This window comes from Corella eumyota, chromosome 5, assembly GCF_963082875.1.
Source record: "Corella eumyota chromosome 5, kaCorEumy4.1, whole genome shotgun sequence".
NCBI classification, from domain to species: domain Eukaryota; kingdom Metazoa; phylum Chordata; class Ascidiacea; order Phlebobranchia; family Corellidae; genus Corella; species Corella eumyota.
In genome coordinates, this window is record NC_137494.1 from 13520200 (window position 1) to 13542125 (window position 21926).

At 29.3% G+C, this 21926-nt stretch overlaps 3 protein-coding genes across 4 annotated transcripts; 1 reads left to right on the forward strand and 2 right to left on the reverse strand.

The window, feature by feature from the left end:
* Window positions 1–574: 574 nt before the first annotated feature.
* Window positions 575–7259, reverse strand: LOC145753074 (alpha-1,3-mannosyl-glycoprotein 4-beta-N-acetylglucosaminyltransferase A-like). Of its 2 annotated transcripts, none has more exons than XM_082569465.1 (7): window positions 6906–7259; window positions 6104–6295; window positions 4727–4912; window positions 2986–3198; window positions 2327–2476; window positions 2066–2181; window positions 575–946 (listed from the first exon to the last, which is right to left on the reverse strand). In XM_082569465.1, the coding sequence occupies exons 1-7, from the start codon at window positions 7098–7100 to the stop codon at window positions 886–888; spliced, it is 1113 nt and encodes a 370-aa protein (XP_082425591.1). In that variant the 5' UTR covers window positions 7101–7259; the 3' UTR covers window positions 575–885. The 2 variants fall into 2 exon arrangements, with proteins under 2 accessions (XP_082425591.1, XP_082425590.1); XM_082569464.1 differs by having other exon boundaries at window positions 2327–2485.
* A 3935-nt stretch (window positions 7260–11194) lies between these two features.
* Window positions 11195–15544, reverse strand: LOC145752081 (phosphoinositide 3-kinase regulatory subunit 4-like). Its single transcript, XM_082568287.1, has one exon. It carries the CDS (start codon window positions 15540–15542, stop codon window positions 11508–11510), a length of 4035 nt encoding a protein of 1344 aa, XP_082424413.1. The 5' UTR covers window positions 15543–15544; the 3' UTR covers window positions 11195–11507.
* A 1352-nt stretch (window positions 15545–16896) lies between these two features.
* On the forward strand, window positions 16897–21278 carry LOC145752287 (syntaxin-5-like). Its single transcript, XM_082568544.1, has 8 exons — window positions 16897–16988; window positions 17733–17893; window positions 18066–18139; window positions 18218–18273; window positions 18485–18672; window positions 19083–19227; window positions 19724–19958; window positions 20543–21278. Exons 1-8 carry the CDS (start codon window positions 16940–16942, stop codon window positions 20700–20702), a joined length of 1068 nt encoding a protein of 355 aa, XP_082424670.1. The 5' UTR covers window positions 16897–16939; the 3' UTR covers window positions 20703–21278.
* The last annotated feature ends 648 nt before the right edge of the window (window positions 21279–21926 follow it).

The window sequence follows — 21926 nt, forward strand, 5'->3', positions numbered from 1 at the left end:
CAAAACCCTAAATGCCAACAAAAATAAGGTGGAATAATTAATTATGTTTTAATATAATTATTTATTTAATTTTTGCTTTTAAAACTGTAATTTTAGGATCTTTTTCGGTAATTTAGCCTAAAAATTGTAAAATCGAATGGCGCGAAAGTTGTCCTCGCGGCACTTTGAAATCATTGAAGCATGGAGGTGAAATTTATTAATTGAAATTTTTAAATTGTTTATAAACTGTTCCAACCTAAAAAATTAATATACAACTTATTTTTCAAGCTTTTCGCTTTATATTTTAAAAGTTCAAATTAAATTTGTTAACCTAAACAACGAAATACAAAGTTTTTAACTTAGTTTCACTTTTTTTTCTATGTTTTTTTAATTTAAAATTTTTTTTTAGATACTTAGTATTTTGTTATCCCATAGATATTACATTACAATATGTAATATCTATAGTTATCCCTACTAGATATTATCAATAATTATAGTTAATTTAAATTAGTTGCAGAGTTTTAAATTACATTCATATTCAATTGCACAGCTTATATTTAAGATAACATCAAAAAAATCAAAAAAAAAATCTCTGTGACATAGTGTAACAAAACGAATATTTTAAAAGTTAAAGTCTTTTTTTAAATAAAAAAATCATAATAAGTAAAAGGCGCACCGCATCAAAGGTTAAAACACTTTTTTTAATATCAAATAAAAAAAGGTAACAAAACGTACTAAAAAATTTGAATTTTTATACCGAAACTGATAAAAAAAATATGATTAACATAATACAGTAGTGCACTAATGCCTAATATTGCACAAGCATTTATTGACTATGTTCCCATTTTCTATAGATCACAGTATAACCTTGTCACTAATTCAAACATTTTTTTAGAAATCCATAAACTATAACTTTTTAAAACTTCGATCTTTTAATAATTGTTTTTTGCCAGCTAGCGAAGACACTCTGCAAAATATAAAAAAAATAATTAAATTTACACAAATATATAATAAAACTAGGTTTAAGGGTTAATATGGGGCATGTATAAGCTATCTGTTAACACTGGATTCAAGGGTAAATATGGGACATGTATAAGCTATCTGTTAACACTGGGTTTAAGGGTTAATATGGAACATGTATAAGCTATCTGTTAACACTGGGTTCAAGGGTAAATACGGGGCATGTATAAGCTATCTGTTAACACTGGGTTCAAGGGTAAATACGGGGCATGTATAAGCTATCTGTTAACACTGGGTTCAAGGGTAAATATGGGACATGTATAAGCTATCTGTTAACACTGGGTTCAAGGGTAAATACGGGGCATGTATAAGCTATTTGTTAACACTGGGTTCAAGGGTTAATATGGGACATGTATGAGCTATCTGTTAACACTGGATTCAAGGGTAAATATGGGACATGTATGAGATATCTGTTAACACTGGGTTTAAGGGCGAATATGGGACATGTATGAGCTATCTGTTAACACTGGGTTTAAGGGCGAATATGGGACATGTATAAGCTATCTGTTAACACTGGATTCAAGGGTAAATATGGGACATGTATGAGCTATCTGTTAACACTGGATTCAAGGGTAAATATGGGACATGTATGAGCTATCTGTTAACACTGGGTTCAAGGGTAAATATGGGATATGTATAAGCTATCTGTTAACACTGGATTCAAGGGTAAATATGGGACATGTATAAGCTATCTGTTAACACTGGGTTTAAGGGCGAATATGGGACATGTATGAGCTATCTGTTAACACTGGATTCAAGGGTAAATATGGGACATGTATAAGCTATCTGTTAACACCGAGTTCAAGGGTAAATATGGGACATGTATAAGCTATCTGTTAACACTGGGTTCAAGGGTAAATATGGGACATGTATAAGCTATCTGTTAACACTGGGTTCAAGGGTAAATACGGGACATGTATAACCTATCTGTTAACGCTAGGTTCAAGGGTAAATATGGGACATGTATGAGCTATCTGTTAACACTTATTTAAATAAAATAAAAAAATGGTTGTGGCAGGACTCGAACCATAGACCCTTCGGACAACAATTTTAAACGTTTACTTACTGTCCTTTATGTTGAAATAACGCAGGTGTTGTGCCAATCATTTTATCTTTCCTTCTTGCGACACATTTTTGTAAATTTTCGTCATAACTACAAAATTGCGTATTTACATAATCAATCTATAAAATAAAAAAAAAAATATTTAAAAATAAAATAAAAATTCTAAAAATAAAATCTAAAAAATTAAATGAAAAATTACATGACCACCAACAAAGTCAGCAAAAAAAAGATAAAAATAAACAATAAAATTTTATATTTAATTACCTGAAGCCAATCTAATGGTTTTCTATTCCAAAAAGTGTGAATAAAAGACGCGTAGGAAGGTAAAGTTCTTGCTTTAAATAGCTTCCCTATTGCCCCAAGCGAACAGAATGAAATGTAAAACCAATCCTTTTTTCCATATCTTTTCACTTGCTGAATAGACTTTGAATATTAATAATTCGAATTTTAATAAATTTTGGTTAGTATTTTTTTTGTTAATTTTTAAAAATAAAAATTTATTTATATTTTTAAACCTTTTCTATGCTTTTTAATTTTATTAATATTTTTACAAATTAAATTGATAATTTTTTAATTTAAGTGGTTATGTTGAGAATTGACATGCAATTTACGTATATTGAAAACTTTTTGATAATATTTAAATTAATAATTTATAAATATCAAGAGTTAAAAACAACAGGTGTTATATAAAAAAATACAAAAATAATTAATTTTTAATAAAAATAACGTATATTAAACGTTCGTAATTAGATAAGCCGTTTATTATAATATGGGTATTTTTAAATTTAATTTTAAACCATTATTTAGCTGGATATATAAATTATTAAACCTTTTTTATATTGTAAGTATACCAAAAAAAATTAATTAAAATTTAAAAATTTTTTATTTATTTTTTTTGGTATTCTAAAATGTAATAAACTTACCTTTAAAATTTTATTCATATAATCGCCAGTTGCTATCACATCGTCCTCCATCATTAAATAATAGTTTGGCGATAAATTATAAACATACATCATGAGAAATATTTGATCTAAATTTTGTTTAGAACGCCACTTGATTCGAGTAAATGGGTCCCCGAAACTTTCAGGCAAAACTGCTTTCCAATCGGGGTAGTAATTTGCAGGAGGTGATATTATCTAAAATACAAAAGAAAAGAAAAAATTTTAACGATGTATATGTGTATTTTTTTTATATATCTTTATCCTCGATGTGGGAAAGTCGAATGCGCGACTTAAACATAAAGTAACAACTGTTACTCCGACCCAGTTTCGAGTTGCCTTTGCCAGTTTGAGATATTATAGACTATAATTGCTCGACAAGTATTCTGCTGATTAAGTGCTGGCTCAGCAGGAGTTCATACCGTTTATAGCGCCTTACTCAAGGGCGCTACAGCATGAGAGCAGTGAGGATTAAACCCACGACCTCATGTGTGGTGTAGCAAGTGTTCTTACCACTACACCACGCTGCCGGTTAATATGTCTAATTATATCCCTGCAAAATATATAAAAATGCCGTTTGTAGTGCATAGGGTAAATTATTATGGACAAATATTAGTTAAGAGTTGCAACCATATTACAATAACTAAAATCCCTATCGTAGGGCGGGCTATCAACTTATACAGTTTTAATAAACAAAATAAACAGAGATTAGCAAAGTTGTTATTATAATATGAGTAACTGTTACAACAAAATGCCTAAAATTAAAACCAACCTAATTAATTATTTAAACATTTTCATCCAACTATAAACATGCTGCAATGCGAAAACCGGTAATGTACGTCAATAATATCCCAAACTGGCAAAGTTACCTTTAGCCTTGGTAGGGGTAACAAATGTTACTTTATGTTAAAGCGGTTAGGCTTTTCACATCGAAAATAAAATAATAAAATTATATTTTTTTTCGTGAAAGGCTGTAAAATTCAGTTTGCTATATATCATTCAATAAATTGTGCTTTATGAATGTCGAACTGGAGTCTAAACGTAGTTTGTTATATATGTACAAATAATTTTTGCCTAAAATAAAACTTATAAAAACAACTAATAAAAAATATAATTAAGTTTGGTCAAAAATGTTCAAAAAATTTAATAAAAGATGAAAAAATGCAGCTTGTAAAAAAATTGTAATCGAATTTTTTCATTAAATTTGCAAAATTTCGACATACTAAAATTACATCATTGCAAAATTTAATAAATAATTCAGTACAATCGTATTTCAATCACAGCAGCTTTTCCTCTAAAAGCAATGCATAGGAGAATATAGACTTCAAAGCCATTTTCAAATTTTTTAGGGTAATAGGAAAATAAATCAATATATAAACATATACTAATCAATATATTATAAAAGTTAGACAATTTTAAAAGGTATCGATTATTGTATAATTAAAAGTAACTAAAAAGCTTATTATATTAATTTTAAATAGCAATATCATGTTATTTATATGTTAAGTATTTTAAATATAGATGTAATATTAATAATAATATTATTTTACGTTTTGACAATTTTATAGATTTAGTGAAGCATTAATAAATACTTACTATATAAAGAACGATTTTAAGGGTATTTAATTCTAAAATAACTAAAAATCAAAATTGCTATCCAAAATTAATTAAAAAAATGCAATTTTAAAATTAAAAAAATTTAAATTATCAAAAATTTTTTTTTTACCTCTAAATATCCTGCGTTAATTTCTTTGGAAAAACGTTTAAAAAATTCAATTGAAACTTCTTGAATAAACTTATGATCAGTTTCCCCGATAAAAACCACAATTCTTGTATCTTCCTTACGACCTTCTCCCATTTTCTCGAATAAAGATTGGACCGTTTCGAAAACGTAATTTGTATCGTCTGGCCTCTACAAAAAAAATAAAAAATTAATTTTTAAAACATTTTTTAATGCCCTAAATTTTAAACTAAATCCGCAAATAAAAATATTTTAATGGATTTGGCATTAACACTACTACATAAGCTCCAAGGTTTAATCCCCACTGCTTTAAGGGCTTAGCACCCTTTAGTCGGAGTAATAATAATGAAATTTTTGCCGAGCCAAAAGACTTTCAACAGGTCAATAATATTTAAAACTGCCAAAGTCAATTCAGACTGGGTCAGGGTAACAAATGTTACTCTATTTTTGGACTGTGAAGTCTGCCTTTCCACATCAACGATAAATAAACACAAACTTCAATATTATTTAATTCAGGTAGTTCACATTTCATTTGAATTAAAGTTTAAAGCCTTTATAAAACAATACGGCAATACGAAGTTAAGTGTTCCATTACAATGACGGCATAAAAAACTAATTTAATTAATCAATTTTAATTAAATTAACGCACGCGCAAATATAAAAAATACTATTAAAAACGTCATCAAAAATATAAAAAAGCAAAAAAAATGTTACTTATATTATTTTACTGTACAATTTTTTTTTTAGTTTTCTGTTACCTATTATTAATTGTACGAAATAATTATTTTTAAATTTAAAATAGTTTTATTTTTGGTTGGTTTAATTAATTAACGTATTTAGATCAAAGCGTTAAATAAAAAACTTTCGATACACCATTAGGTATATAGCAACCAAGTTATAGAATTCAATATAATTGCGTATTACAAAATTAGAAGTTAAATATATAAAATACATTAATTAAAATGAAGACCATTAAGCTAATACTTTAATTAATAAAATATGATAGAAATACCATTTAAACCCCGGAAAGCAATGCGTTAAAATGTAATAATTGCTTTTTATTTATAAAACATTTGAACCAATATTTTAAAATTTATTTAATTTTTTTTTTAAATTTTGATAAAATAGCAAATTTTTTTTGGGCGTAAAGGTCATATTAAAGGTCACTTAAACAGCAGTTTTCAATTTTCTTTTAAAATATTTATAAGCCGTGAAATTTGTAATCACAAAACGTATCGTGACTATCTTGGTTTGGTCAGTTTGAGTAAAAAAGTAATTTCGTGACGTCATTTCCGGTAAAAATAAATCCAAACATTTTTTTTTTGTTTTGATTTTTGAATTATTTTTATTTTTTTTATTTACCTTAATTGTTGTTATTCCTATAATCGTATTTGCCCCCTGCTCGATGTTACCCATCTTAAGAATAGGTTGAGGGTTCGTTAAAGCCCCACTAAGGGGAAATCCCGGGTGATAGGGGTGCTCAAAATGTTGCTCATTTTCGGCGGACGAGTTTCGTGATTTAATTTTAATGCTTTCCAAAATTTCTTGTTTTTTCTGGAAAAAAATTGTAAATTGTAAATTTTTATTTCAGAGTTAATGTTTCCAAAATTAAAATAATACCAATTTTAGTTAAGTTAATGATTTAATTTGACATTTTGTTAGTGTAATATTAAATTTTTTGACATTTTGACAATGATATACAAAATACTTCGTCAGCTTTTTTTAAATGATTTTGTAATACGTAAAATTTTTGAGCAATGACATATCATTTCTTTCAAATTATCATTCAAAACGTCACTTGTCGATTTTGACAACTTAAAATTCACTTTCCCATATGAAATCGTATGAATATGCTAGTTACAAGTGCTCTAGATATTGATCCATAGAAATGTAAACATTCATTGACATATTTCGTGACATGGTTTTTATTTTCAGGATATATTAAAAACTTTTAAAAGGGAAATACTTATAAAAATGCTATAAGGCATTCGTTCAATTGATGTAACTTGACGCAAAATAGGTTTAATACCTATTTAAAACCGGTTTGTGTAAAAAAACTAAGTCTATAAACTATTTATTATATTACATTTCTAAACAAGTTTATATTTATTGATATTTAATCAATTTTTAAGTATTTGTAAAATGATTAAATTTAATTTCTTACTTCTAGTGGTATTTCGATGATATCCGCTTGATAAGGTTTCTCGAAACTTTCTGATTCGCGTTTTACAAGTTCTAGATTTTCCATTTCAAGTTTTGCGCCCGGGCTTCTAAAGCTCACAAAATATAACATCCCGAAAATGTAAACCATTAGAACTGCAGCAATTTTATTGCTATTTCTTTCCGTAATTCGAAACATAGTGAATTTAAATATTACAACTAGTAAGTTTTAGGACTAGTTTTTATCTTCTTCGTATCCTACTTTAAAATTCAGTCTGTTAGTGAAGTAGTAGCTTAAGTAAGCTGTCGCTCTTGCCTTTTCTGTCTTGCTTGTCGTTATAGCATCAAGATTCTGATAACTTCGACAACGACATAAAATAACACGAACAGAAAACGTGGACTGCATAACATGTAGCACTGGTGTAACCTTATTTCACCCTCAGGCTACGCTCATTTTTTTCGAAAGCGAGAGACGATTTTGCTTTTTTCTTTTCGCTTTCACTCTTTTTCTGATGACGACTTTTGCAATAAAATGTTCACTTAAAGTTTAAAAATCGTTAGTAGTTTTAATTCTGTAATATTAGAAAAGATTTTAATTATTTTAAGAACATAATCCATATTATATACAAGGAAATATAGTGCCATATACTGCTTTTTTAATTTGTTTACAATATTGATTTTTATTTCAATAAGCAAATAAATATAATATTGTCAAAGGGTTAGCAAAATAAATCGTTCTTAAGAATCTTGTTTATTTTTTCTTATCATAAAACCTGGGTATGTAAACATAAATAAAACAAATACAACCGTCGTTAAGTGCTTAATATTTTTTACCGGTTTTCGTTTCTATTGTTTGATAATTGCTTGATTGCTACTTTAAACGATTTGTTTTTTAAAGTATCTATAGACCACCTTTGTATTATTTGTTTAAAAGGAAAAACCCGAAACTTTTACAAGTTTATAGTCACCATAAATCGTTTAAATTAGTTTTTTTTAAAACCACACCTTAAGATTATTTGCTAAGTTAACATTACACTTCGCTGGATGTAAATATTATCGCAACATACAAAATATTGCGCGCTACAACTTGCGATTTTTGTAATATTTTTTGATAATACTGAAATTTTATCACCATTTTGTAGATTACAATTTATTTAAACCACGAATATGTGGTAAGAAAACATCATTACCCAATACTTTAAGGCCTTTTTTACTATTTGGAATACATTTGGCAGTTTACATTTTTAATATTAATTAATTTGTAATTTATAAATATAAACATTTTTGTTGTATTTTATTAAACATTAAGTCAAAATTTAAGTACATAATTAGGCAAACATATTTTTTGACATAAAACGCAATATGAGGACAAACGCTAAAATTGCAAACCAAAACAATCTGGCAACACTGGGATAAAGATTACCGGTTCCTTTGTTCGTTTGTCTAAAATAGGTTTCGTAAATTTAGCCTAAGATTGAATCATTTAATTAGTAGCAATTAAAAAATTAGAACGCCTAATATATATACAAACTTTGTATCTAATTTAGATACCTTTTTACCTTTAATTTAGCCTGGCATAGGTATATTTATTTGCGTAACTAACGGACTATCAACTATCAACTAAATGTAAATAAAAATTTGCATATTATTTTTACGTATTTTAATTGTGTTCAAAAAAAAGTAAATTACTTTATCTGATAAGTTAAAATTTATTAACTTTTATACATTAGAAGAAATTCAGTTAAAATATATTAAGGTAGTAGATTACATTACCTGATTTAATTCCTTATTATCAGATTTTAAAAATTAATTTTGTTTTAATTTATTGACAGATTATTTGTAGTTTAAAAGATAATAAGGCATTGGGTTCTTAAAATATATATTATTAAAAGGAATTAATATGAAATATATAAAATCAAATTTAAATATATTTATGATTTTTGTTAGTAACATTTATAGCTTTTGTTCATATAAACTTACCAAACTTTAATAAAAGTAAAATACATTTACTGAAAACCATCTTACTAAGGTCAATGACCTTTACATGATTTTAATATTTATGATTCATATTTTTAACAATCACAGCTTTTGTTCATATAGTGGAATAGGAATGGTAATAATTAACGGCATGGCCTTCGAAAGAAAGTGGGTCTCAGAATCTAACCTCGATAAATTATGGCATGACACTTTAGAGAAAAAAGAAGCAAATAAACAACGACGCTCACCAGATTTCTGTAAAGAAGCTATACTGAGCGCAACTTTAAAACGAATTTCCTCCGAGATGGTCATGAGGAAAGTGTCGCCAGTTTTAAACATGGACGAGAGTGATTCTGATGAAAATTGCACTTTTGAAGACAGCGATAATTTAAGTAACTCTTTAACCGTACTTTCGACTGTCTCTACAAGTAACTGTGACATTGACGATGATTGTTTCACGATTAAAAATCCCACAGAGTCATTAGACTGGTGTGATAGTAATTCTTTGACAGTTATAACGAACACTAAATTTGAGAAAGTTGAGAAAACTTTATCGCCGAAAATCGAGTCTCCAAAACGAAAACGTACTGACGAGGAAGAATCTAATTTATTGGAAAGTAGTTCACCAACTTTAGGTTGTGGTTCGCCCGCAAAAAGACAGCGCTGTAAACAAGACCTTATCGCCTCAAATTCAAAAGACAGTTTAAAGTTAAAAAACAACGGACATAAAAACCTTTGCAATTTGATTAAAGCGAAAATTAACGGTACATCGCTCTCGGTGGGTGATAATTCGAATTTTAAAAGTGGGTTAATGTCACCTGTTAGGTCGGTTGTGAGTAGTATCTCAGAATTATCTTTAAATGTCCCTGAAAACTGGCACCCCACTGCCAGTGGGTCATGGTGTATGCCCATAAAGGACCCAGAGCCCCAGGACCCCCTAGAACTAGACGGATTTTTTCATAATCTTAAAAAGGTTACTTCTTAGTTTTAGAAAAGATACCGAATTCTGAAAAAATATTTTTGGATTTATTTATCAAATGGAATATAATTTAAAAAATATTTTTTGGTATATAATATATATTTTCTTTACTTATGTTGCAATCATATTTTTAAACACTATCAAAAAATAGAGTCGCAATTTTGGGTTATTTTAAGGGAAAATAAGGCACTGCAGTTATAATTATTCTTTAACAATTAAAAAATGGAGATTTATTTATTTTTAAGTAAAAATAATTTTGTACATTTTGTATAAGTAGGTAAAGTGGATTTTACATTCTGAGCCTTTTTTCTAGGTAATGCTTATTCAAGTTTCTTTTAAATTTAATGTTTTTTAAGGTAATTTCTAAAATATTTTTGACAACGTTACACAGCTCAAAAATAAATTTGTGAAAATTTTATTTATATATATTTCGAAACAGAGCATTTTTATACTTTTTTATTCAATTATTTATTTACTATATCTGTATAACTATCTTTTTTTATAAAAAAGGGATTTTTCATTAGCCCTACTTATTATAACTAAACCATAATGTTGTTGAACTTTTTTAGTTTTTTTTCATTGCGTTTTAGTTATTTGTAATCTGTAGTACTTATTTTTTATGTAATTAACTAACAAAACCCTTCTTTATTGTGATATTGTGGGCCCAGTGTTCTAGAGATAATACTAATTTAATTTTTTTCTAAAAAAAGTGCCTAAATTATATTCTCTACCTACAGATATACTTTAATATAATTAATAAATTTTTCCATTTTTTGTTATATTACAATAATAATGTTTACTATATGGTTGTGCAATTTCAATACATTTTGAAACTAAATGAAAATCAATTTTAGTATTTTTTCCTTTGGGTTTTTATGTTATTGAAAAAACATGCTTTTAATTTTAACAAAAACACTGTAATATTAATAACACGTTGTTCTTTTAGACAGTATTTTATTTAATTATTTTTTTTATTTTAACAAGTTTACAATTTAACACAAAAATTAAGTTATTGCACATTTAAGCTTATTATTTACCAACAGATTTTAAGCTCACTGTTCAAATTAGAAAGTTAATTTAGAAGGTCAGTTGTTAATATAACTTGAGAGTTAAATAAAACATACCACTTCATCATTATAATTATAAATAAACTTTTAAAATTGGTATAGCTGTGAAATTTAAAAAAATTGTTCATAGAACTAGACATAAATATCACTTAAAATAGTTTTAAATTGGGTTTACTTAATTATATTTATTTATAAGTTGAAGAATGAACTTTAAAGGCTTGATAAAAATATACGAAAAATATTTAATAATATTGTTAATAATTAGCTTTTTATACTTTTTTAAAATTCCAAAACAAAATAATTAATTGTTTCTTAAAGTTTTAAACAAATCAAAATTCAATGAATCAAGAAAAAAAAGGATTTTTTGTTCATTACATAGCCTATCACATTTTCAAACAATATTTTAATTTTAACAAAAGAAGTTGATTTTAAAATTTGCAAAATTTATAATATAGGAGCAAAAATATTTTAATTTAATATTTATTAAGTCCAACACACTATTTCTTCACAAAGAATATACAATCTTTAAATTTTGGTTAAATAGTTTAAAATTACAATTAAAAAAATACCATTAAAATAAAAATTATTTCCATATTTTGACGACCCCATCTCGAGCGGTAGAAACCATAAAAGATTGGTTAACTTGAAACAAGGAAATATCAGTTATTACGTCGTGGTGGTTAACAGGAACAGAATGCTCTCCAGGTCTTATTTGTTTACTATCACTCACATCTTCTTGCCCAGCTTGCATATTGCTACCTGCGTCAGGGTTGTTACGCTTAGTTTTAGTCAATTGCTCTTGTATTACATGGGTGCCGTCGACTAGTCTCGGTTGGTACGCTACCGTGTATAGAGTACGGCTGTTGGATTGGTCAGGCCCACAAATTATTTTTGAATTTTCAACTTGGTTTAAATCCCACATTCGTATTTTGCTATCGGTGCCCCCTGTGTATATCCTAATATCATTGCTTCCTAGTGAGACATGTAAACCATTAATAGAATCGGAAGTCTTGTGGGTTAAGGATAATGCTGGGGCACTGCTGGCCCATAGAGTTAACTGGCGAGTACCAGTTTCGATATCCCATATGCTTACTTCGTTATTACCTGTTACCACTGATAAAATACATGAAGGCATTGTAGGGTGCGTTATTACTTTTCTAATTCCTGCCATTGCGGGGTGTGTAAATTTAGTAATTGGAAGGTTAAATCGAAGGTCCCAACAAACATGTGACCCTCTTACACTGCCTAAGCATAGCCAGTGTTGTTTTGGGTCTATACAGAATGTTGTAGGAAGGCCGTTGCTCAAATCATGTTTAAATTCCCATGCCGGTCTTTTATCTCTTATGTCTAATGCAATAACGTTACCATGGCTTGTTGAAAATATAACTAAAGGTGAATTGACAACTGATTTTAAATCGGTAATGCGACCATAAGTGTGGTAATCTACTGGGTATGAGAACTGAATAGGAGGGTTGGTTTTCTCAGAAAAGTCAGGTTTTTCTTGTGATTTCGAGCCCATTAGTTCGATAGCAACTTCATGGACTTGGCCATCATCGGATGAGCACACAAAACGGTTGTCTCTGCAGAATGCACCACAGCGCACTGCACCGGATAAACGCAGTGTTGCTTTGGAGCGATTCACGATCGATTTTTCTTCAAATTTCGCCGAGTCCCATAACCTTATTGTTTTATCTGACGAAACAGTGGCAAATAATTGATTGCAAGGATTAACCAAGACCTTGTGTATTGGTCCTCGATGCTCAAGCATATGGGCTACTAAGATGCCATGAGGTTGCCAATCTGATACCTTGATAGCACTTTGGCTATCAGCTGAGTCTTCTAACGAGCGTTGTTCAATATCTTGTTTGTAAAAATCACGCCTATGGTGCACTAGAGATCTTAAATCTAGTTGACAACTTGCATATTTATTTTTAATTTCAGTTTTATTTGGTTCTGTTGGTGCAGTGTATGGTAACTGTGTTGCTGCTTGATGTTCTAACTCTGACATTGATATTGCCAAATTTGAAACCTGTTTTTTAGTCGGGGGAATTGGGGGTCTGCTGTTATCGGTCCCAAACATTGTTCTCCATTCATCGTTCATCGGGACATCTGTAGGGGCTGGGGTTACTTTTTTTCTGTTACCCCCTTTTCGGGGTGCATTTCTACCGTAGGATACAATGTTATCGTTATCCTTAACTAGGTCGGCATGTCTTCGAACAAAAGTGGGTCCAAAACTTAGAAGATTTATTTCGCTACCAGTTGGGCTATCATCATGATGCCATTCTTTGCTGTTAACGCTACTAGTATTTAAAGCGTCTTTCTGTTGTTTCGATATATAACTTTCAAGAAATAATAATTTAGTTTCGTCCTCTGTTGACATTTCTTGTATGATTAGTTTCTGAATGGTGTTCTCGTTTTCTTTGTTCTCATCTGTGTTTTCGGTTTTCAAATCTCGATTTTTTTTTCGGTTTCGTAAGGTCTCGTAAACTAGTTTAATGTTCTGAGACTTCCGGACTAGATCATATACAGAATGAGAAACCGGTTGGTTTAGCGAGCTCAGAAGAATATCTTCCTTACTGACCTGTAGAATCGAATTCTGTAAAAACGGTTCTAACTTTGGCAAAATATAACAGTGTACATCAAAGCTTTTAAGGACCCTTGCACATTCACATATTAAAGCTACGGCATTTTGTTTTATCCACGCGCAAGGGTGAATAAGGAACGCTGTATTGTGTTCCACTAATTCACAGATCATTTTCTTTGGAATTAAACCAAGTTGTACAATACTTGAAATTGCAAGCATCGTTTCGGCAACAACGAATTCTTGACTATCACTAAGGCCTTGCAACAGCAATGGTTTGAGAATATTTGCGCTTTGTATTCCAATGTAAGCTGCCATAGAGACTAGACTATGAAAAAATGCTGCTCTCAGCTGCCAATCTTGTTTATCGTTCAAAAACGTAATCATGTGGCTGAGTAGAACATCGTTTGCTTTTTGGCGGCCGAAAAAAGTACAAAGTCGCGATACAGAGTATTCAAGCAAGCATTGACGCACCGTGCTATCAGAGTCACTAAGCATGACTTGTACACGATTTTGAGTCATGTGGCGTAATATTTGTAGCTGGGTGTCATATGATGGCTGTTCACCACCAGCAGCTGATATATAACTTGAATTTTGAGCACTTTGCGGACTGTCTAGAAACATCAGCGATTTCTCAGTTAAAATAGCAATATTTTCAGCAAATGCTTTTCTAACAGAGACTTCCGTGTCTTTAGCACATAGCCCAAGAGCTGGCAAGATATATTCACTGAAAATATTAGACTCGCCACTAGGTACTTCTTTTACAAACATCATACATGTGGCAAGAGCATGAATTGCATGAGCACGAACCCTTGAAACATTGTCCTTTATCATTTTCATTAAATAAGGGACAAAACGCTCTAAGATTATATCTGATTTAAGATGTTTTGCAAATTGTACAATCAGATTTAAAGCTTTTAGTTTACTGTTGCAATATTTAAGATGCCGAATGCAGGATAATAACAACGATGCTACAATTATTAAAGCGTCTGAATTATCATTGCTAAGATTTTGTAGAATTTTCTTTTCTAGATCGGCATGGAGTGCTGATACAGTTTGATCAGCTGATAATAGAGGCGGTTCGCAAAATCGACCCATGTAAAATTTCAGGTAAGTGTAAAAGTGATTAGGAAAGCACTTTTCACGCCAGAGAGTTAGGTATTTCTCTGCGGTATACCTTTTCGACGGTGTTAGATTTATCATATGCTCCACTAGGCTTCTTATATGAGGGTCATCAATTTTTTTTAAGCATTCTGTTGGGTAGAATTTCTTTTCTCGATATGCTAGTAACTGAGATAAATCAAACATAGGGTCACCATCTGTAAATAGCTCAGCAATAACACAACCAGTGGAAAATATATCCATAGCGTGTGTTGTAACATGGTCATGCTCTAACATTTTTAACTGGTTTGACGCCAGCACCTCAGCACTATCAGTGAACCTTTCAGGCGCAATATAACAAGTTCGACGTCGCGATGTATCAAAAAAATAATTAAAATCTGCCGGATTATCGTCAGGTAAATATAAAGGTTTATAACATGCAAAATCAGTAAGCAACAACCAATTCCAACTTGTGATAAGGATATTTTCACTTTTTATATCACCGTGCCAGATTTTAAACTTTGCCATTTGGTTGAGCGCACATAAAAGCTGAAACGCTGCCCAGCGGCGCTCTATGTTATTATAAAAAGGTCGAGTGCTTATTCGGTCATATAAATTGTGCTTCACGTATTGTCTAATCAAAAATGCTGCACGATCCATTATAATTGCCTCCTGAAAATGTAGACAATTCGAAGCTTGGTTTAGTTTCTCTTTAATAGTCTCTACATCTTCTTTATAATGCTCTAGTTTGATAGAAGTATCATTTTTTACAAAAACCTTGACGACAGTGAGGCCTTCATAATATTTTGCTCGAGCTACTTTCATAAATCGAGTGCTGCCCAAGTTTTTATCAAACACATGATCTGTTGTGTCAGCGAGGTAACTTTCAACACTAAGAATTTGTGAAGGTGCTGTAGCAGCTAGGTGATTACCCATTTTAAAAGTTCTTATTCTATTATGACATAAATATAATCTAAAAAAATATTTAACAGGTAAATTAATGTATACAGTACTAGAAGATTCAACTTCTTCATTTATAAATTATTTTTTCACAACATAGAAGCGGCGGGAATCGAACCCACGAACCCATACGCATTATAAGCATTTTTTAAAAGCAATTGGCAGAGGCTCTTTGCATAACGTTTAAAGACGCCCCAAATTAATCAAGTTTAAGTAGATTAATATTTTATTTAATAATTACAAATTTAAAGGACAGTCAAAACGTTTTACTGCAATTTTTTAAGTGGAAAAACGACTCAAATTTTACATATGGATGGCCCTGCCAATAACAAATAGGAAAACATTAACAAGAGAACTTTAACACAAACACCCAAGTACAATTTGACGTCACCACAGAATCGAATTGCAGTAAATGCCTAGTTTTTAAGTTTGGTACTTTGCTGAAGAAGAATTGTAGCCCCTTACTTCCTTATCGAGTAACCATCTACTTTCTTACCCTTTTTTAACTTTCCACGTCCTACTTTTCATTCCCACCTCTTACCACCTACTTCCCACAACTCTCGTATTTTTTACCCAATGAAGAGATTAAAATATAAGGTTTGGTCTGCCCCTTCTCCTCTAAAGGCATTGGCTTCTTACCCCAAACCACCAATACACAAAGTTGTGGAGGTTTCCGGTAAAGGTAAGAGGGTGTTGGGGTTAATAAGATTGGTTAGAAGGATTGGTTTGGGGTAAGGGTATTGGGGTATCGTGCAACGCATTTATCTTATTATTTTAGCTAACTCCTGTTAGGGAGAATGTGGAATGATGTAGCACGGGAACAAGATAGGGGCACGCACGGGGCTTGTAGGCGGGCCAAATGATTTGAAAATTTTCTAAATTTGAGGATAAACAGTAAAATTTGCAAAACATTTCTCCTACACACGCTAATGAAATTGGAATTAATATATCAAAAATATATTATTTTTTTATTCAAATTACAAGTAATTAATTTAAAATTTAACTAATTGTAACAGTATTAGATATTGACGTGTCAAAATCTTTTTTTCTAAATTGTCGAAGCGTTAAAAATGTCATCAGCTGACTAAAAATCGTGAAAATCGATTTTTTGAAGTCTGGGTTTTTGTTAAATTTTGATTTAAACGTAAAATGGCGAATATTATTTAATTAACAGTAGGTTAAACATATATTAAAATTAGCTTTATATACTACACATTTTTTTAAGATCCTAAATACGTGATATGTTTAATAGAACAAAAGCTTTTAAAAGAGTTTAAATTTTTTTTTCTGATTTGTTAGAATATAATTTTAAAGTTTTTCGTTTTTTTTTGTTAGATTTTTAAACGAATTATTTTCAATACAAATGTATTTTGATGGCTACTAGAAGACGGTTCACTGGTAATAATCAGAATAATTCATCAGGTAATGCATTTTAAATAAATTTTACAGTGCGATTATCAAAAATTATAGATATTTTTTTTAACCCTTAAAAAATGTTTTCAGAACATTCTTTAGTATATATAATTTTATTGTTTATATTATATTTTGATGAAAAAGGCCTTACTTGTCTAACTTTTCAGCCTAGACCTAAGGCAACATTGATGTGTGTACCAAAATGCCTTTGGCAGTTTCAGATATTAATGGTTATAAATGCTAGATAATTAATTTGCTAATTGAATTTGGCTTGGCAGGAGCACATATTGTTTATAGCGCCTTACTTAGGTATGCTACAGAATGGAAGCAGTGGGAATTAAACTTACGATTGCATGAAGTGAAGCAAAGTGTTCTAATTACTACACCATGTCAATATATCTTATAACCCGGCAACGTGGTGTAGTGGTAAGAACACTTGCTACACCACACATGAGGTCGTGGGTTTAATCCCCACTGATCTCATGCTGTAGCGCCCTTGAGTAAGGCGCTATAAACGGTATAAGAACTCCTGTTGAGCCAGCACTTAATCAGCAGCATAATTATTGGGCAATTATAATCTAAAATATCCCAAACTGCCACAGGCAACTCAATTCTGGGTAAGAGTAACTGATGTTACTCAATGTTAAAGTCGAGCATTCGACTTTCCCACATCGAGGATAAAGATATAGGCCTATACAAAAAAGAAAAAAAATAGTAACTCTTTGTAGTAAAGTAATTGATTTTTTAATTAAGGTTCTTGGAGCATTACCCAAACAATTTCATCATTCTCCCAGCCACAGGAAGATCTTAGTGAGACACCTAGTGAGGAATTAGTTGAAATAATGAATGTGTCGGCAAGTAGAGATCGAACCAACGAGTTTCAATCTGTTTTAAAGTCACTTACATCCAGACAGGTAATTTTTTTCAGTTTTAGAATAAATTTATAAAACATTTTGGTATTGTGAACGTTATTACTATATTTATATATATACAAAGATTTATATAAATAGAAATCAAATTAATTATTAATCCTAAAAAAATGTTTTTTAAGAAAATTTTAAAGTTAAAATATATAATATGTTTTAGCCAAATGGAGTTCGTCCTCAACCTAGTGAGAAAAGTGCATTAACAAAAAGAAGCGATTTTTCTAAATATGCAAAGTAAGGTTTTTTCTAACTAATTGATAAATTATTTCAGTTTGAAATAAACTTAATAAAAACTTTATTGTTTTTTTGCAGACATATTGGGCAAGATCTTGCCAAGACTTACGAAAAACTTGAAAAATTAGCCTTATGTAAGTTGATATATATAATATTTGTGTTTGAGATATTATATGTAACATTTTCAAAACTTATGTCTTAAAATAACTAAAAAAAGAATAAATTTAAGTAAAGCATGAGACCAGTGGAGATCGAACTTAGGACCTCATGTATGAAAAGTAAAGCTCAGTGACACACTTTGCCGGATTTATAGATTTTTTTAAATTTATTTATTTTCTTATTTAGTATGTAAAAAACGAAGTTTATTCGACGACCGGCCAGTAGAAATCCAAGAATTAACTTACATCATAAAACAAGATATTAACTCGCTTAAACAGAAAATTGTCCAACTCGAGCAAAATAAAAACTCAAGTTCGATGAGTTCTAAAAGAGATGCCCAAAAACACTCGACTTCTATTGTGAGGACTTTGAGGGTAGGTTTAAAATATTGTTTATTTTGAGTAAATAATTGATTTATTTTTTTTGAATGTGTATTTTTTTGGTTATTGAATTTTTTTAAATATAAGAAAGTTTTCTTTTTTTTGTAATACTGACTTAATACCAACCTAGTCGTAAATTTCTTTATTTGTTAAAGATTTTATTGACTTTGTGAAGTTAGTATATTATTAATCTTGTGATTATTATCTATGTATTAACTTTTGCCTGTAAATATATATTTGGGATTTATATGAGTAAATATTAGTTTACAAGTAAGTTTAAAAGTCAAATTTTTTTTTTGATTTTTAAAATCTAATAAAAACGGAAATTTTTTAACATTCTTCAACTGTTTGTGCAATACCAATTCTATGTATATTTTTTTAATATGTTTTTTTTTATTTTTTAGTCGAAACTTGCAAATATGTCGGAAAGTTTTAAATCAGTTTTGGAAATACGACGAGAAAATATGAAACAACAAAAACTTCGCAAAGATCAGTTTAGTAACTCCAATCTTTCTTCTTCCATGCCTCCCTCAGCAACACAAGGAACACGTGAGTTTAAAATATAAAATTTAATCTATTTGTTAAATTCTACAGTTTTAGGTAAAAGTTAATTTTTAACTGAATTAACTGGGTCTAAATTTTGTTTTTAAATGTGGACATGATTTTAAAAATAATTTTTATTTTTAACAATTTTCAGTAAACAGTTTTTATAACTTTTATAAGGTGTCTATTTCACGATTTTGAATTTGACCAGAGCTTTAAAAACCTTTATTAAATAATATGTAGGTGTGGCTTAATAATTTGTTAAAGATAAGGTGTGTCAATATTGTTACGCTCTGATGATAACTGTACAACCCCAATTTGTTACTTTAAAAAATATTGTACCACAGTTTAGTTAAATATTACGCTAGAAATTGTCTTTTAAGAAAGTTTTACACTTTTACAAGCAATTTTTTATATTTTTCTGACAAATGCAAATTTTAAATTTCGAAAAAAAAATTGGCAAAATTTGTTCTAACTTCAAATACCTAAATTCCTTTACTAGGTGGCTCTGTACTTCTCATGGACGAGCAACGTGCCGGCTCCAACAATTCCGTGGCAATCTCAATGGACGGTTCATCACCCTATTCTCAAACCCTACAACTAGTTGACCAACAGGATAGTTATATCACAGAACGAGCAAACACCATGGAGACGATCGAAACAACTATAGTTGAATTGGGAAATATTTTTACACAGTTGGCCACCATGGTTAAAGAACAGGAGGAACAAGTCATGAGGTAGAGCATGGTTTATTTGTAGATGATTATTATTATTTTGTAGTAGCTATAGTTGTTTTAATTGGGCGGTAGGTAAATAGGAAAAAGGGGGTTATTTTTAAATTTGCAGGGAGGGTTTTTCTTGTAACTAAACAGGGTTAATTATTTAAATTCATTTTTAAAATTACTGAATATAATTTTTTTTTACAAATTAACCTAAAAATTATTAGAATTATTAACAAAAAATCCAAAATAATTTAATAATTAATATTTTCAATGCCATGTTCAAAAAATTTAAAAAACTAAAATATATATATATATAATATTATTTAAATATTTTTGAATAAAATTTTACAAAATCACTTATTTTTCATAAATCATTTCCCAAAAAATTTAACTATAATATATGAAAACAATATATATCTTAATATTGTAAACAACCTTTTTATAATGTAAATATAAACACACTAACATATTTAAAAATGCCAAATTGAATGCAAAGAAAAAATAGAAAACTTTGACTAATATTTCATACGAAAAAGAATGCGAAAACACGAAAAAAAATTTATAAACAAAATGATTAAATTATTTTTGTGCATATATAGAATCGATTCTAACGTTGAAGAGAGTTCTTTAAATATAGAAGCTGCCCATTCGGAAATCTTAAAATATTTTCAAGGGATAACTTCAAATCGCTGGCTAATGATCAAAATATTTTTAACCCTTATCGTATTTTTTGTCGTTTTTGTTGTTTTCTTCGCATAGCACTTTTAGGTTTTATTTGAAACTTTTCAAAAAAAGAGGGGCAATTTTAACTTGTGTTCTTGGTCAATTCATACCCGGTCATTTCATCCATATGCTAGGTGTAATGAAGTCAAAAGCTGTTTGGGTACGAAATGACTGAACATATATATTAGTCAGCCTGGTATGACTTGACTTATAAAAATTTCAAAATACAATTAAAGAAGCTATTTTTAACACATTTATTATTATTACATAAACAACCTAATGGTAATATATGTAGATAAAGTCATTGGGAATTAAATAAAAATCTAAGAAATGGTCCTGTTAGAACTAAAAGTACCTATTTAAAGCTATTTTAAATTAATTAAGTGCTTAAGCGCTTATATCTAACATAAGGTTTAGATTGCCATAGTAAAAATATCATTGGTGATTTTACATTAGTTAAATTAATATAATTGTAAAGAACTTGTTATTTTTACTGAAATATACAAATAAAATATCATAAAAACCTAAAAAAGGTGTGCTGTTTAAAAGAATAATTTTAAACTATTATATAAAAAATTTTAAGTAGCCTATTTATTTTTTGCTTTTTACTAAATTAAACCACCCAAAAAAATCAGTTTTAAATTTCAAGTCTAAAACATTTTGTTTCTTTATTAAGAGCATAGTGTACATTCAAAAAACTAAACAAAAAATATAATAAAAAAAATGTTGTCCAAATTTATTTAAAATACTAGTTATATTCATTTACTTATAAAAAATTTCTTGGCCTTATTTAAATGGTGATTTTAGCTTATATTTATTTATGGTTTTTTGTTTTGTATAAATTATTTCTTGAATAGAAATTATTCTATTGTAAACTAACTGTTTTTTAAAGAATACAATAAGACCTAAAATACAATGCGCTAGAAAGAATTTTTATTTTTCATACTGTAATATAGGGAAAATATATCAACAATATGACTATTTTTTTTAATTTTAAAAGTCGTTTTTAATTATTTATCCTTGATGTTGGCAGGTTGCCTTCACAGCCTAATTATAAAGTAACATTTGTTACCCCGACCCAGTCTTGAGTTGACTCTAGCAGATTGAGATAATATTGACTTGGTGATAATGTTAATAATTAATCTGCTAATTTATTATTACTCAGGAAAATTAAGTATGTACCTTTATTAAAGGGTGCTATGACTTGGAAGCAGTGGGGATCGAACTGAGGGCCATGTTGCGATGCCCAGTGACTTTTTT